The sequence below is a fragment of the Dromaius novaehollandiae genome, chromosome 1 (genome assembly GCF_036370855.1).
Source record: "Dromaius novaehollandiae isolate bDroNov1 chromosome 1, bDroNov1.hap1, whole genome shotgun sequence".
Lineage (NCBI taxonomy): Eukaryota > Metazoa > Chordata > Aves > Casuariiformes > Dromaiidae > Dromaius > Dromaius novaehollandiae.
In genome coordinates, this window is record NC_088098.1 from 115,969,592 (window position 1) to 115,987,381 (window position 17,790).

At 39.7% G+C, this 17,790-nt stretch overlaps 1 protein-coding gene across 6 annotated transcripts in view; it reads right to left on the reverse strand.

Annotated features, from left to right (window-relative positions):
- Window positions 1-565: 565 nt before the first annotated feature.
- Window positions 566-17,790, reverse strand: part of GRIK1 (glutamate ionotropic receptor kainate type subunit 1) — a 168,911-nt gene continuing 151,686 nt past the window's right edge. For 4 of the 6 annotated variants that reach the window (XM_064523944.1, XM_064523959.1, XM_064523981.1 and 1 more), the window contains 3 exons: window positions 16,479-16,704; window positions 11,807-12,057; window positions 566-1,055 (listed from right to left, as the gene is read on the reverse strand). In XM_064523944.1, coding sequence (XP_064380014.1) covers window positions 900-1,055; window positions 11,807-12,057; window positions 16,479-16,704 — 633 coding nt within the window. In that variant the 3' untranslated portion in view covers window positions 566-899. Of the gene's footprint in view, window positions 1,056-9,132; window positions 9,299-11,806; window positions 12,058-16,478; window positions 16,705-17,790 lie in introns of all 6 variants that reach the window. The other 2 variants (XM_064523955.1, XM_064523966.1) reach the window with 1 other exon arrangement.

Here is a 17,790-nt window from a genome sequence, read left to right on the forward strand (position 1 = left end):
TGCTTGTGCCCCCACTTGCAAGCAAAGGTTTCAACACCAAAGCAATGGCTCTGTTTTTGACAAATGTGCTCTAGTGTTGTCTTTGTGGTCAAGTTTTGTTATAAATTGAACTTTCTTGGCTCTAATTCTGAAGGAATTTTCATTTTGAAGTCAGGAATCATTTTATTGGTATCAGGAGCTGAAGGATATGTCAGTGTGACGATGTTAGTGTTCCCCTATTCACTGATCATTACTTTTGTGATTTTGATTTTTCATTTTGAAGATCTAGCACCTGGAGCCATGTTATTACATAAGAATCTCATTTTAAAAAAAAATGAAAAAGAGAGAAGAAAAGGAAAAGCAAGTTTCTCACAGACAAGAACTTAAAGTGTTCCTTACAATCTTGGAAAAGGGAAGGTAAGTAAAAATAACTCATTGCTTAATACCTTCATTTTGTAGTCATCATTTATGAAGTAATTGGATGAATTTTTATTTTGGCAGTCTGGATCACAGTTTCTAAACCACTGTGCTCAGTAGAACTGCATTTTTTGTTTCAAAAGAAAAAAATAAATGTGCTACTCCCAGATTATTAGAAAAAAGAACCCTGCCTCTTGTTTATTTATTTATTTAGAAAGCACATACAGCAATGCATGGAGAGGGGAAGAGAGATGCAAAACAGGTGAGCATACAAATCCATTTCAAAAGAAATAGTGAGACACTTCCCAGATGATTAGTAGTACATCAGTCTATGTGAGCATTTAAACTGTTGTACCTCTAGATTAAAAAAAGAAACCACAGAGAATTTCTGAAGAACAAGGTAAATGTCTATATTTCAGAAATCCCACCACAATCGGCTTGTAGGCAGCAATGTTTTTGTTTTGTTTTTATTCCTGATATTTCCTCAAAGGGGTCTTTCTTGCTCACGCTATGGTTTCTTTCCTCAGTGTCCTCCTCTGGTGACAAGTAAGGATACTTGTGAATGATGATCTTCCCTTTGTTCTCGACCTTTTCTTTAGCTTCTTCTGATGCTTGAGTGAAATTCCCAGCTCCTCCATTATAGCATTGAAAGAAAGACACTGGTGGAACATGAAAATTGCATTAAACATCTTTCTAGGAGAGTTCAACCATACCCTCTGCACAAACTGTGACTTTTATAATAAGCAAGGACCTGAAATCTTAATGTCAGCTTTAGAAGGCTTCTCTGTTGAATTCTGCCAGCTTTGAATCAACCCCCTAACGTATAGTAGGAGGAATTTGCAAAAGTGGTTTCACCTAACTTGCCTTCCATTGAAATCAGTTTAACTTTGGCTTAACTAAAGCTGATTATGAATCTTTCTGAAATGCTACCCAAACACATTAATGAAGTTTGTGGTGGCTTCAAATCATAAAACGTACCCTTTTTCAGTAGGCAAGTTTCCTCCTGACCTTCAGACAAAAACAATCTTCATTTTTAAACTGTGTGTACTTTATCCAAAAATTTGCTAATACTAAAGAAAACAAAACCATTCTTGAAGATTTCTTTGGGGTTTAGTTCTTTTTTTCTTTTTCCCTCATGAAATTAACAGGTATTTCTAAAATATAGCACATTCTTCAGTGCTTGTCATTCTTTAGAAAGAATCTTTTTCAAATATTGCGTGCCTAAGAAAGGAGGGAAATTACCACAAGAATAAGGTAGTTGAATAGCTTAGAAAAAAAGCAGAAATCTTTTCTTTTTTCTCTTTTTTTCCAGTGAGCACAACATTAACAAAGACATTTCAGGAAAGTGGAAAAGTCCTTTAAAATCTACAGCTATAATAATTATATTTAACACAAAAAAACACAAAGAGGCTTTAAGTGGAAGTATCTAGCAATGGAAAAAAAGTTCCATGCAAATATATATAAATAAATTATTTATATATAAAATGAAGGAAGGGTAGCAGTGTGAAACACAGCTTTAACTACCTTACCTTAATCATGTCGAATAAGCCCTTCCTACTAGACTCTCTAGAATTCCAAAACTGACTGTTTTTAAAACAACTGGTTAAAAGAACAGTCTTTTCAAATGACAGCAACAGTACACAGTTGTGTTTCTTTACATCGAATACAAATTCCCTTCCAGAATGATACAAATTGCAAGATGAGCAGTACTGAGTTCTTAACCAAGTCAGCTGTGATCTCAGAGTGATACAGGGCTAAAAAAAGTAAAATTGGATATGTTATTGGAAGAGGAGAGAAAATCCAAGTTTTCCTGGTAGCCAGCTATTCCAGGGAAATATTTTCAAATGCAGGAGCCAACATGAGGGTAACCTGGATTTAAGGATTTCTACCTTAAATCATTTGTTTAAGGTAGAAAATGAATTCCAGAGTATTGAATTCCACATTTTGTGCTGCTTCCTGTCCAGCATAAAACATCTGTATGAAGAACTTAGCCCTGATTCTGCAAATGACCTCAAGAGACCAGGGAATCAGTGTGTGTGCATTTTCAATGATGTAGATTGTCTTGCATATGTCATCATGTCCATTTGTGGGATGGGCTGAACATAGAGTAGGATCCTATAGTATGTTAAATGTATAGTTTAATATGCTTTTTCTTTGAGAGGCTTGATTTTTGTTCGTCCTATGAAACACTGAAAGTCTTAAGCATGCAAAAATTAAATTACTATTAATTTGTGGCAGACCACAAAACCAATAGATATAGGCCAGAACAGTGTACTTTATCCCCCCCGTTACTGTCTAGTAATAGCCAGGACTTTTCTGGTGCAATTATCATTTAAATAGACCCTTTGACGATGTAATGTAGGAATTCTAGAGTTACTGGAGTGAGAATCAATGGTCTCTGCTAGAGCACCATGCCCTCTGGCAGCAGCAGGTGAGGCAGGTATCATCCTAATACAGAAGTTATTTCTATATTGCTTGAGCAAGGCTTTTTTAGAGAGTAGCAACACGTATTTCCAAACTAATAAAAGTATATGCTCTAACTGGCTGACTTAGCAGGGATAATCTCTCTCTTCTATCTTAGTTTTAATGGAGCTTTTAAAATCTAGTTTACAAAGTGATTCCAGAACTCCACGGCAAATAAGGGCAGGACCATATTAACCATTTATAGACTTGGTAAAGCTTATATTTATTTCCTTTCCTTGTTGTTTTCACTAACCTATATGTTGTGTATGTGTTTAATAAAAGCCATCAATCACTGCAGCGTGCATGTAGGGATGACTTCTGCAGATGCAACAGCACCTTCTGCTGCCTTGTCTTAATATGCTTGCATTTAAATTTTCCAAAGTGATTCATATTTTTCAGACTATAGAGTTATCATTATGTCTTCTTAATTTCATATCAACAAAATAGTCCCATGGAGATCATCTTACATATATCTTACATCATATTTGAAATATATTGCTGACATTAGATATGTGTAGTTTTTAACATCTGACTACTTGATTTGTGAAGTGCCCAACTGGTTCCACTTCCAAGGCTGTTCTGACTTTTTTTGTCATTAGTTTCTAGATGTAAGCTGTTTTTAAAGAAATGTTACCAAAAAAACTTTAAGCTATTTTTAGGAATGGCTTTGATCTCTAAATCTTGTCTCTCAGAAGTAAACTTTTGCCTAATTGGTCATCAAAATCATTTACATCTAAAACTGAACATAAAACCATTACTGCTTCTGTTCACGGTCTTTCCTGTAAACTGATCATGTTTATTCACCCAGTAAAGTATATATAGAGATATATATTTCTGATTCAAAATCTAAAAGGTCTCTGCCTCTTAGAAGCTATCTATTAGCCCAACCTGGCAATGCAAAGCCCCAGTGAGTTGATCTATGGAAAAGAGAGATCAAAACGCACACTCAAAACCTGTGAGAATGGGCTCTACTATCCTACAGAAAACGATGGCTGGGGAGAGGAAAAGGAGCAGAGTTTACAATGATAACGTCCTGAGTCTTACAGCTCCAGTTTCTGGCTTTATAAAAACATGAAAGCAGTTTTTCTAGGGTTATGCTACATTTGCATTTTGAGGAAGACAAACTACCACGGGCATGAGATTTGCTGATCTGAAGCAATGAATTACATATAGAGTTAAGACCTTGGACTGACACTTCAAAGATATGCCAAAGGTTATGGATGTAGCTACAATTCTGATGATACATTTTATGCATATCCCTACATTTGACACTTTGGAGAAAACCAGTTGGAGGTAGCAAAAGGCATTAAAATCCTGAGAGATACGGGGCTTTCTCTGTCTTTGTCTCTGCCTTCACACAGAGCTTCAGATAGTCTAAAAGTGCAATCTGAGAAGATACTTTGAACATTCAGGGGTTTGGCTACTCACTCAGAAGGGCAGTTACACAAGAACTTTCTTATGAGCCCTAAGAAACATAACACAAAAACCAATTTATCTCCAAGCTTGTGTGTATACCACACTTCACTGGTTCAAGGCCCCGTAACAACAGAAAACACTTCAGTAAAGCTCTGTTATTCCAGTGTGTGTCACGCAAAGCAGGATCAGGAAACTGAACACCCAAGCAAAAATTGGAACTGCCCTGAAATTTTCAAGAAGTAGAAAACTGTCAGCGATACAGAGCAAGTATGAACTCAGTCAGAATGCTGGCTTACTTACCTAGGGCTTACAGGAAAAATGATGGACAAGAAATACATTGCAGGAACTCCCAAGACACAATTCTGAACAGTAATGTGTGTGGAGTACAATTACGACATCCTTTAAAAAGGGTATTGTAAAATTAAAATTTAATTTGAAAGGATAATGTACTGTTCTTTTAATATCATATTCAGATAACCAAACTGAAAAGGTTTCTTCAAAAAGTTATTTTTTAACATGCTGTAAATCCACTTTTGAGATATCACTGAGAATGAAACCTAAGAACAGAGTAATACATTTAACATTGTGCTTTTAATCATCTAGACTTTCTCATTCTAGTGGTGTTGAAATGCTGCAGTATGTGTCCTGTGAGGCTAAAAGGGAACATCATCCTCTAAAAATATGTTTGGGTCTGCTCTTGGAGACTCTTCTCTTTGATCTTTGATCATTTCAGCAGGCCTTAAAAGCTTGCTCATGAACCTCTCAAATCCTTCCTTACACTCCATACAGAAGACTGTGTTAAACTTTAGGATAGTTATAGATTTAGAATCTGAAAAATGACAAAAAAATAAAACAGAGGCAAGGCAAAAGAGAATCCGTGGTCAGGCTTTATCAGTCTGTTGCTCATGTTGCCAGGCTTCCTTTGAGGACAAGAATTCCAATTGCATTTTATCAACACCTGGCAAAAAAAACAATCAATCAAAAAAGAACAGTGTGCTGTGTTGGACCTGAGAACACTGAAAATCAGTGAACCAGATTTTATTCTGGAAGAAAACCCAACCAGCTCAGGCACAGACAAGGAACTGCAGAAATCAGGATTTTTTCCTCTGCAGTGCTCTCATTACTGTAATAGGACCCATACCTGGGACACTGACATATGCCTTCTGCTGAGAGCAAAGTCATTTGTTGTGCCTAGCATGCTGAAGATAAAAGGTCCAGAACAGTTTCTCCGAGTAAGCAAACTGCTGTTGCAACACATTAAGAATCTGTTTGAGTATTCTGTCAAACAGAATAGATATCAATGGATATCAAACTGTGTCTGAGGAGATCACTAATTGAAGCATTTTAAACTGTCAGTCTATTGAACAACTGATCAGTGAGTGCCAAAGTAGTATCACAGTAATCCACATTTACTGTTCCTCGGTTTTCTGTTTGCCAGAAAAAAACCAGTAAATTTACTTGCCAGCCTCACAAACTATCTAAACACTGGTGAGACTATTCAGTGAAGGCATAAATGGCCATAGTCATGTTTGGAGGTGGGGTTATGGCCTGCCATGGATGGGCTCAATTTGACGTTCAGAGAAAAGGGGAAATTTGCAGGCTTGACAACTTCACAAAAAATCCTTTTTTCACAAGAATCTCACTGAGATAGGGAACTTCTTTCCTCCTTGCCCTTCTCCTCCTCTTTTGTTTCCAAAGAACTCAAGATGTGAGGACTTACTATTCAAGGCTTTGATCCAAGGGTGATGACACGAGCACGCAATATCATGCCAGCGCTTTGAGGAAATATTAATCTGGATCCTGAAAGCACTATTACCATGTTTGGTCTAGTTCCACCATGCAGCCATGTCGTTACTCCACCCCTATCTTGGCTTTCTGAAATTGCTTTTGTTCCTCTCACTCTTCTCTTGTCTCATCCTTCCTTCCTCCTTCCCCCTGCACCTTTTCCTTCCTAGATGCTTACAAGGGCAGGAACTGCTGCTGAGTAAGGACAGGCACACTGACCCTAGCCGAATCAACCCATCCATGGCTTGAGACTAACTTATTCGTTGTCCTTTCGCTTTCAAAGGTGACTTCTCTGTGTCAAAGTATATGCCATTTTTTGCAAACGCTTATTAATTTGATTATTCTGGGAGTTCCACGTGTATAACCATTTTTCTTCCAAATAGCTGTGGCTATTCTTTATGGGTACTTCAGCATCAGACCTGAAGGAGTCTCTTACGACTCATTCATCATCATCAGTGTTGGTTGGTCATTTCATGTGAATGCAGGACTCAGTCCCACACCCCTGAGAAAGGACTCGGTTTGTCTGTTGGGTCCTGGACCTAGTTGCAAGGCTGCAGGTTATGAAGACATGGTGGTCACCATCTGTGTTTGTGAACAGAATCACTTCTACAGCCAAATTTCAAGTTTAACTGTCTTAGAAGTTTAGAGCACTGGTAAGTGGAAAAACTTTAAATGCTTTTACACTTCTTCCTAAAGCCTGTAACTTCTATGCACTAGAGGTGCCGAGCATTTCATGGGACATGCTGGGGGCCGTGCCTTCCCCTAGCCTCACCGTTAACCTGAAGGCACCTACCTTCTCCAGGAGACACTGTGAGCCCTGTGAAAACAGTCGCTGTGTTTACAAGCGTACTTGTATTAGCGCTGGGGTGATATGGCTGCTCTTCACAGCATCAGCTGCTGGCATAACTACTAAGTGGCAAATGAGACTTTTTAATAAACCTTTTTGTAGCTAGGTATGATGTGCCATTAGGGAACATTAGGAGCTGCTTTGCAATTCCCACAGGCAAGCTGCAGCCTGTGATGTTGTCTTTGGGGTTAGCTAGGCATGAAGGAAAGATCACTGTTACCAAGAATGTGGCTATATATGAAAATGTTTATCCCAAAAGTGACAGGAATGAAAATGTTTGTCCAAAAAGTGATGGAAACTTTCTGGATTCTGTGTTCATCTAAACAGTGATTAGGAAACTGGTAGAAGCTGTGACCCAGAGGACTTCTTGAGTAGAACAATGATGAAGATAAGCACATTAGTAATTTTCCTTCTCCTCTGAGAGCTCAGAGAAGCTGGCTTTAATTAGCTTTAAGTTTCTTCAACTGGGAAACTGCAGACAAAAGTGCTTTCTTAAGTCAGGGATAAAGAAGATCTAATGCAGGTCTTTGTTGTTAAGAAGGATCATTTCATAAAGAATTGAAGCTTTCAAGGCCCTGTTCAAACAAGCTAAAATTCCATTTTGAGCGAGACAGTTTCTCGCAGTATCTGGAGTGGGACACAAACACTCATGTACACAGATGAACACTGGCAGGGAAGAATTGGTATAGCCCAACTGTGAGCAGTACGTCTTGGTCACAAAAAATACTTAAGCCTACAAAGCTACCAAGATTACTGCCAGCCTAAATGATGTTGACCAAAAATTGTAAAATAAATAGAGGGAAAACACAGGTCACTGCATGTGAAAGATCCTACTGACTTTTTTCAGGAGTCAGGTACAAACGAAACAATTCAAGAGAAGACCAGAGCCTCGCTGGAGCGCTTCAGCAATTGTGTGTGAAGGCATCCACTAGAACGAGTTTTCTAATTGCAGCAGAGTCCAGAAATGGCTCCTCAATAAAACAGATCATTAATTTGTGTCACGAGGAGGAACTGCGGTGTGCGAGAAAACATAAAGTAGGTGTGAAGGGTGGGAAATGAATTGGTGAAATTGGAGGAAAGCTGGGATGTAATGAAACGCAACAGGTAAAAGGTAGTCAGGTTTTGAAAACAAGGCTGTTTGTTTGCCTTGGTTCATGACATCCTATGAGCTGGCATTTGTATACATTTTGTGCATCTCAGATTACAGTCATATATTTTCCAGTGGCAACAATGGATCCAGTCTGTTGTCTCCTGCCCTGGCAGTCCGCAGATCAGCTGAGAACTAGAGTAAATCAAACCAATATCCCTCCAGGATATAAGAAATACCCCATGCCAACTTCCTACGCAAAAGCTGCCTCGTGTTTTAATATGCACAACAATTCCAAGGCTTTACAGTTTAATATAAATTGATATTCTGATTTTTACTGGCAGTTATGTCATAAAGGAGTTCCTATCTTGGAAAGCCTTTTAACAGTGAACACCAAAAATTGCTCAAGCCAAGTCTATGGAGTTATGTTGTGAAAGGTAGAGTGTATAGTGGGGGGTGCCTGAGGGTGGTTTTCTTGAATAGGTTCTTAAATGTTAATGGTTACATGGCATAAAATTTAATTGATAGATATGATTTTGTGGTATGATAGTTACTTGGAGGCTTTGTCTAATGAATTTTAAATGGATGAATTAAAATTCATTAAATATTGACACTGGGAATAAGATATGCTAGATAAAAGTCTCTGGCTGTTTATAATAGGGGTTCAGAAAGTTAATGGAGCCCTGCAGGTTATTTTCTGAGGTTTATAAAGAACTGCTTGGCCCACTTGCTGAATGCTTTTGCAGAGACCAAAGAAAATATTTCTCTCATGCTTTTAGTAATAGGACTGCTGTGGTTTTGCTCAGGTTTGGTGGAAGATGAAAAGGAGGTAAATAATTTTTCTTAACTGAAAACGCTGAATTACGACATGATATGATAAGATGACAATTGTAGATAGACTGTCATAAATCTTAAAATCTATTACAGTCTATTACACTCACTCTTTGCTGTAGGTGTAATTATTTTCTGTGATATGTATCTAAACTGCCCAGATTTCCAGGACTTTTGCACTCTATCTTAGATAATCTTATTTGCTGCTGAAGCAAGAGGCCGTTTGAAGTCATTAACTATGTGTTGGTAAGTACAACTTTTCTCATTAGGTGCACTGTTTAGGTTTAATGCTTCCCATTGGACACACCTTTTTTCTTTCCTGACTATACAGTGTGAATTGAGGGCTGTGTTCGAATCCCTCGCTCCTCTCGGATTAACTTGCCACAGTCTAACTCCGTAGATAAGGTGGTGCCAGAGGTGGAGTTGGACGGATGGGTTTGCTTACATTGTAGTCCGTAAAAGAAACAAAAGGCCTTGCATGCAAGAAAAAGAAATGGAGAAAATAAATAAATGAAAGAAGTAAAAATTAAAGAATTAAATTAAATTAAAATTAAATATTAAGAATTAAAACCAAAAAAAAATGAGAATGAGTTTCAAAAGCTATTTAAATCAAAAGAAAATCTATTTATGGAAACATATAAGTTATATACTGTATTCAACTCAGCCTTCAGATTAGCTTTGTGATAATATATACTGTATAGCATTTTCCATCTAAGCTGCTTATACCACTTGAATAAAAATAGAACAAACTGAGAGAAATCAAGAAGTCATATTGGCATCACCAGTATGACTTTCTTCCATACAATCACTTCCACATTAAAATTTGGCAATAGAGATGTACGATGTTGCCACATTAACTTACTTAAGAATTTCATTATGATGAGACAGCCTATAATCAACAACATATCTCTGTGACACAGTAGTGGAGTGTCAACATACACAGAAACTGCCTATGTGTATCCCTGAGTACTATATTATTCACCCAATGAATTGCTAAGTAAATTAACAATCTCCTCATAAAGCTTTAGGTCTATCTTAATGCTGATTTCAGAAATACATTGCCCTTCCCAGTCTCCTGAAGAGCTCCTAAAACCTTCTGTTCTATTAGCATTTATACTAAAGCTTTTAGTTAACTGCATTAGGTCTCCAAAACTTATCTGAATAAAAAAACTCCCGAGTCATGAATAAAACCAAGATCTTGATACATTCTTTAGGCATTTAGTGCTAAAACTGTTCTGTAGGGTTACAGTACTGAACGGAAAGCTAGCAATACATGCAAAATACATCCATCATTTCTCTCTGACTTATTCCAAAGCAGGGACACCTTGATTAATAAGGCCTGCAGAATTGCTCCACGTGAGCTGTGTCTATTGTTCGTACATGGTGCCATTGACTGAAATGATGGTTTGCTCTGGCACCAGTTCCTGCCTGTGTGAGGGATTCTGCACAGTCAAGAGCTGGCCTCTTCTGCAGCATACGGCGAGGGCCAAGTCCACTGACACTGGCATTAGCTCTCATTGGCACCCTGGGGCTCCCAAAGTAAGTGACATTCAGAAAAGGGAGACGCTGGCTAGGAGTCACCTCACTTCCTTTTAGTGGGCCGAACAGCGAGTGTGCAGTCTACACTTACTGTGAGCCCTTCCTGCAATGAGGCGATTGCTGCAGGGTGATTCATCCCATCCAAAAGGAGAAGTTTAAAAGCAAGACGTTGTCCTCCCAAGCCCTACAGCCCGAGCTGCCTGCTTTTACCCAGGTGCCAGCACCAGTGCTCTGTGTGGTGTAAACTGCATCTCTGAGACCAAGCTCAAAATACTCTCCTTCTCCTCTCACTCATCCCCTCCGTCTTTTTGAAGTTATTTTTTTCCATCAGTCATTTCTGGCATTTATGTCATCAGCCTTGTAGGACTACAGCTTAGATGGGTAGAGTGAACTGCCCACTGAAAAGCTCCTGCCTTTCCCATCTAAGTGTAAAGTGGGCTTAAGAAACTTGCTTAGAAGCAGATGCTTAATAACTAAAAAACCTGAAGGTAGGTGATACAAACCCACCTCTTGGTGACTGACTCAGGGGCCACTGATCCTGCAATACATAGTGCACAAATGGGATGCTTGTCCCTACAATAAGTCCTAATAAAATGGACAGGATCTGAGCACATATAGTAGTTGAGCCAAACAGGACTAGACCAGAGTCCAGGACATGGCCAGAATCAAAACCAAGGAAGGCAGCCAGAGTAAGGGGGTCTGAGGACAACTTCATGAACTGACTCAGAGTTACTGCTCGTGTCTTGTTTCTTTTACAGTGTATTCAGTGGTTCAGTAAACTGATGTTTACACTCTATTTTAATGATTGACTCTATTTCACAAAGTGCTGTAATATTCAGGGCATGATTTATACATAGTGTTTTTTTTGTTTTCCCTATGCCCTTTTAAATTGTTTATTCCGCTTCAGTGGAGTTGTATCAACAATTTCTTTGGGTCCATAATCTTATTCTACCGTAGCATCTATCAACTTTCAGTGGGTCTCCCTGCTTTGAAGTCCACGCTTCAGCATAGCATGTGCAAACACCTGGCTGTGAAAGAAATGCTTTCTAGAGCAAGAGAAAATTTATACTTGGGGATTTAGAAATATATTCCTGCTGTTATTCAAAGGGTTGGTGCTAAAACCACATAGAGAAATCCAGTTCTGCGTTTATTCTCTTCCAAGGTAATTTATATTTGAAGTCATAAAGATCAAGCAGAAACTGTTTGAGAAATTAATTGGTCTTGTTCTGCACTGCCATACTAAACAGCACTAATTGGATTGTGGATGAGGTACGTCCCTATTCTTATTAATAAATTATTTGTCTTTAGTGCCAGGGACTCATGGCAAGAGTTCAGCAATACAAAATCTTCAGTCCGGCGAAGAGACATATAATGCAGTCACCTCCGCATCCACAAATCTCAGCCTCCCTGAAACATAAGCAAGCTGGAAACAGATGACTCACCTGCTCAATATCGCTGTTTTTCCTTGATTTGTATATAAATTCACCAATGGCTACAAACACGGAAAGAACAAGCCCTGCAGCAAGCACTATAAAGATGCCCCCAATATTCTCCACCCCGAGAGCGCTGGCCTCTTTGCTGTCCTCCTCAGGGCAGCCATTGCCTCGCCACCACTTTTCCTTCATCATGTGCAGCTTTCCCTCCTCCTGGAGCTGGAGAATGGCGATGGTGATTTTGTCTCTGTACGGAGACCCTGCAAGGCAAGAGTGAGACCTTTCAGTGTCGGTTGCTGAAAACTGAACTTGGGGAGGGAACGTGCTGCTGACATCTGAAGCAGAAGTGCACCCTTTCCACAAGACTGATTATTCCTGCTAGAAAGTCTTGGTTTCTATTCAGCTGGAAAGGGGGAAGAGATCTGCTGGTGTCTGCCCTGGGGACTGGAAAGCAGAAGGCTCCTTTGGTGTGGTTATTTGTTTGGGAATTCATTATAATTTCTAGGGTCTCCTACTGAGGTTTACTTAAGCCTTGGCAGTGGATTTTCTCGCTAAATAACTCTTCCACATCATGTTTGAATATTGCTTTGAGCATCCTTTGAGACCTTCAGCTTTGCATCTCCCCTATTTACTTCAACATCTGTTTATTTTTCCTACTGCATGTAAAATGAGTAGTTGCCTAAGAAAACCCACAGTGAGTCAAATACATGCTTTTCTCATTTATACCTGCATATGCCCACTACTCCACTTTGGCTACCTTAGAGCTTGTAAGTATCCAAGCTAGCCTGGTCTTTTTTTGTGTGCCTTGCATTAACATTGGCACTGCAAGCTGAAAACAGCAACTATTTCTCATTATTTTTTTTATTTTCAGACCAATAGCTTGCTGAATGATGCAGCTTCAGGCTGAACAGCATTAATGGGCCCGTACAGTATCTGGAAAACAGTGGGGTCAAGGTTGGGCAGTTCAATCTGCTGAGGTTTGCCTCTCACGCGCTCTGTTCTGGCTGTCCCTCTTCCAAAATTCCTCCTGCCTATGATTCAGTTCAGCCAACAGCTTTTGCAGAAGCACAAGGCTGAAGCCGTAAAGGGGAGCAGAGCAGAGGCTTTACCCTCACCCTGCTTCTGGAGCAGTGCATGGCTAAAGGAAATTGCTACCAATTAGCTTTTGCCACAGTGCCGGGAGCTATCCGGCAATCCTAAGTTAGCAATCCTGTTATTAATTATAATTGACAAGCAGAAGTTGTTTCTGGCATTGTGAGAGAGACTTTTCTTTATGGGGCAAGGGTTTTAGGAGAACAAGCAGGAGAGGGTTACAAGAGAGGCTGTATGGCACTAGGGGCATGTATGTGCTCCCGAACCCTGCTGTGCTGGACTTTCTGTGGTTGGAAGCTTTTAGTATCTGGGCCGCAATGCCCCCACTGTGGCCAATCCTCTCTCTGTGTAGCTAACTACCTTCCTCTACTTCAGCACATTAATGAGACCACTTTCTTAAGCTGTAATTCTGCAAAGTCACATTTTGCTGCAAATTAAAGCCATTACAATTCTCAGTCTGATCAAGGTAAACAAGCTTTAAGGCAGAATGTTCAGTGATAGCTTGGTACACGGAGATGTGGACACTTAGGGAAATCTCACTAGGAACCACTTTTGTATCTTTATGCATCTGAATAGCTTTGGAAATTTGGCCTCACAGCTTCATTTTTCTTTCTTATGTGGCTGTGCAGGATGCTATTAGAAATAATTGTACCATGAATACAAGTTCCCCTCTCTGCTTTCTATTTCATTAGCCTGCAGCATTGTCTCAGGAAAATCAATATGGAAAACATTCCCGTTCTCTATTTGTCGAACCAACACACAGCTATTTTTCAGTGTATCCTACTGCCAGCATTAGGACATGCTGTGACCACAGATGCCAAGAGACATGTGTCAGATTATAAAAAGTCCATATGGGAATCCAGCGATCAGCAGCTTTAGGTAGCCAGCTTTGAAAGGAAAATATGCCTGCTGTAAGAATAGATGATTTCTACGCATGCTATTAAAGAACCAAAACCAAACACAATAGAAAACAAAACAGAAATACTGCCAAAATTGTCTTTACCCAGAAAAGTGAGTTATTACCACTGAAAACAGCAATGCCTCCTAGAAGGAAAAAGCAGAATTGTTTCCACCATAGGAGAGGTTTGTCCTCCTGATAACTGGAGTTTGTTAGACTGTAGGACCCATCTATTCTGCCTTGTCTGAAAGAACATAGCTGTTAAGTAAAGTGAAGCAGCCTGAGTCACGGAGCAGGATTTGTGGGGATGTTCATTCTTTCTTGTGATGTTTATGTTGCCGGCAGGATTATCACAATTCATCTTGAGGGTGACAGGTACATCTATATTTCCATGCGTACTTTTAAAGTTTGTCAAGTGTGCCTGGAGCATCGGATTGGTTTTGTTTTATTGGTGAACACTAAAACTGCACACAAATCCATCTCTACACCTCTTTGAATATTCCACATATCATTTATGACCTCTGAGCTATTAACAACTTACCTCTCAGGCCAAGAAATACATCTATCCATTTTCCTAGCAGTTTCCCAAGTAAATGATAGCAGCATTAGTGTTACAATTATTTGCATCAGCACTAACAGTGATAATAGAATTAATACCTGTCTTGACACTTATAATAATGTTGCTTTCTTCAACTGGATTCCTCCCAGGGTGACATTTTGCATAGATTTTACTTAGAGGTGCCTCTTTTACAGCAGTACTTTCAGAGTACAACAAGCACATGATCAAGCATCACTGCAGATTTTTTCAATAGTAACATTCTTTGCCAATAATCTAATGCAAAACCCTCCATTCTGTGACCCATGGGCTCAATAACAAACATAAATAATAAATATAATGTTTGTTGAAACACCTAAACCCCCTTCATCCTGCCTCAGCACAATGAAGGAGGAAGACAGCCTATATCTGCAATTTTTAACTTGCAGAGGTTGCTCAGATAAATAAAGTAATAAATTTTCCGTATTCATGGAAGAACTTTTAAAAAATCTCTGTCCTGTTTTTCTGGGAACTAAGTGGTGATTGTATTCAGCTCATTCACTGGAAATTTTGGAGTGCAAGGCATACTCTTTGCTGCTGCAATTCATAGCCAGGGGGGTTGTGCATTCTCCTGAAGGAACAAATGCAGACCAGTTAAAGACTTGCTGAAATGTTGTTTTTATGGATCTCAGACAAGTCTTTTTTTTTTTTTTTTTTTTTTTTTTTTTCCCCACCCATACAGATTCTGCACTGTAATAGTCTTGAATGCTACCAGGAAACAACAGAGCCTTTGGGGTCCATGTGAATAGTGGCAGGATCTCGGTAGCTTATCTTGCTCACAGAATCAACCTTGAAAAAATTTAAGATGCCTGGTATCACTGAAATAATTTATTCCAAAGTGCTTGAAGATATCTATTTCACTGAATTTAGCTGGTTTTCCTTAAGAAAAAAAAAATTAAGGCATATTTATCATACAAGAAACATCTTATAAATATATCTCACAGCTGTATTTCCAATGGATGCACTCTCTCTGAGGATTACCATCTGTTCCAATTATTTCTTCATTGTTCTTGGTTTAAAGTGTGGCAGCTTTATAACTGCATTAAAACTCTTGCCATGCATTTGTTTTATGTGGGGAGATTTTAGCTTTTGTATCATTTTCCTCACAGAGAGAAGGCTGTTCTCGCATAGGCAGTGAAAAAATATATTTAAAATATTATCTGTATGACAGTGTGTTTAAGGTACTCAGTAGCATAAAGAATCACAGTTGTAAGTGCAGCGGTATTCGTCCTCCCTTATTTAGATCTGGTCTACAAAGCAAATGATCGACCAGATACTTCATCTGTTATATCTGTGTAAACACTAGTTAATTCCCCTGAAGTCAGAAGAATTCCATAGCTATTAATTGAGAGAAGGTCGTGGCATAGTAAGTACATATGTGAGCAGTATGGAGAAGTATATTAAACAAGGAAAAGCTCTGGCTACCCAGTACTGATTATTAAGGAGAACCCATCTTCAATGCAAAAAAAAAAAAAAAAAAAAAAAAAAAAAAAAAAAAAAGGGCACTCTAATTGTGTATGATTAGCAAAATGTTGAAAAGGACACTGGCTGTGCTAAAAAAGGTCTATTGGAAACAGTTCACAGTGTCTGGGAGTCTTATGAGTCTACTTAGCCCAAAACACTGAAATACTTGATGCAGGCACAGAACCTTGCAATTACTTCTCATGTGCAACACTTATGCATTGCTCTGGAGTCATGAAGTATGACAGAAATTGGTCTCCTTTCACGCAACTTTCTTTGCGATGCATATGTTGGACATAACATTTATTCTGCCTGCTTCCATTTTCCCTGAGACACTACTTGACTTCTCAAACTCGACTGAATTTCAATAGAAGACCTTGAACCTTGAGTAGCATACAAGGATACCCAGTTTGTTATGACTGGGATGCTCCAGAAAGCAAGCAAGTCACCTGACTTCTTTCTGCAGACGTAGTCTGTACCATAATACTCCCTCTTGTTTACAGAGATTGCTTGCACATGAAGGGGGCTTCCTGAGTGGAGTCAAGAAGAGATGTTTTGCCTAAAACAAGGCTCCTAGGGTCTGTTTTGACAAGAAAGGGGTTTGAAAGACTAAGGAATCTTTCAAAGCATCTTACCAATAGGGGTTCCCACACCATAGCCTTTTGAATCGATGAGCCCTCCAATCTGGGTGAGATTGCAGTTTCTCTGAGTCACGTACTCTATGCTGGTTGACTCCATTAGCAGCGCATAGTCCGTCGTGAGCACACGCTGGATGCCCTCGTCGTTGTTCTTCACCAGCGCTGTCTGCTGCCGGCTGCTCATGAACGCCCACATCTTCTCGTATGTTGATATTTTGGATTTCTAAGGAGGGAAAATGAGGACATAGAATCACTCCAGTGCCCAAATTACACTCGTAAAATATTCCTCAGCCTTTTGTTGTGAATTGTGCCAATAGCACCTCTTGAATGAAAGGGAATTGGTAAAAGGGTTTTCCTTCCCACAGCATTTCTCTCCTCTTACTGTGCTTTGTGCTAAGGACTGTCTTTTCCTGCGTTCTTTGTGGTGCCAGGAACTTCATTACTGGCATGACCGTGAAGTGCTTTGAAGTTTTCTGGGCTAATGCTGTTACATGGATTACAGCAAATGACTACACATAACCCAGCTAAATTAGTGCAGCTGGATGCTGTTGTACTCAGAAGCAGCGCTTCTGTCTTTCAGGGCAAATGCACAATTCCAAAAGCCTGACAACGAATAAAGTACTGGCTCTTTTGTACTGTTATCATTTGCCTAGAAGTCATGTACTTCAAGGATAAAGCCTGAGAAAGAAAGACAGAGTGGCTTCTTAGTAAACTTCTGCTTTCAGCTTTCCACCGCAATCAGACTTAAGGACCTAATCCTTCTCCCACAGAAGTTAAGGGCGGCATTTTTGGCACTGACTTCAGCAGGAGCGTGCTTGTGGCCTGCACTAATGGCCAGCTGCACAGGGGAGAGGGGTGCTAGAAACCCCAGCCACCTCCACGCAGCGCTGAATGTCCCTTCCTCCCCCTTTCCTTCCCTGTGCTGGGGGTGCTCCCACAGGTGCCAGGCTCCCTGCAGGGAAAGGCAGCTGCCAGTGCTGCCTCACTCTCGCCTCTGCCTCTGTTGGGGAATAAGAGAAGAAAAACTGAACCTTTTCAGGGGGGGCTTTCTGAGGTATCTGCAGACTACAAAAACACCAAGCGCTCGCACAGTACCGACATGATTAAACCTCTTTCTTCCTTGTATGCTGTCAAACAACATTAAACACACAGTATTACTTCTGAATTATATATCAAGTTAGACCTACAGAAAGCTGGACCATTAGAAGTTGTTAATACAAGCGTATCAATAATGCACATCAAGGCTGCACAGCCAACTGTTACTGAACTACTCTGGCTGCGGCCTGGCATGAGCCAGGCATCCACAAAC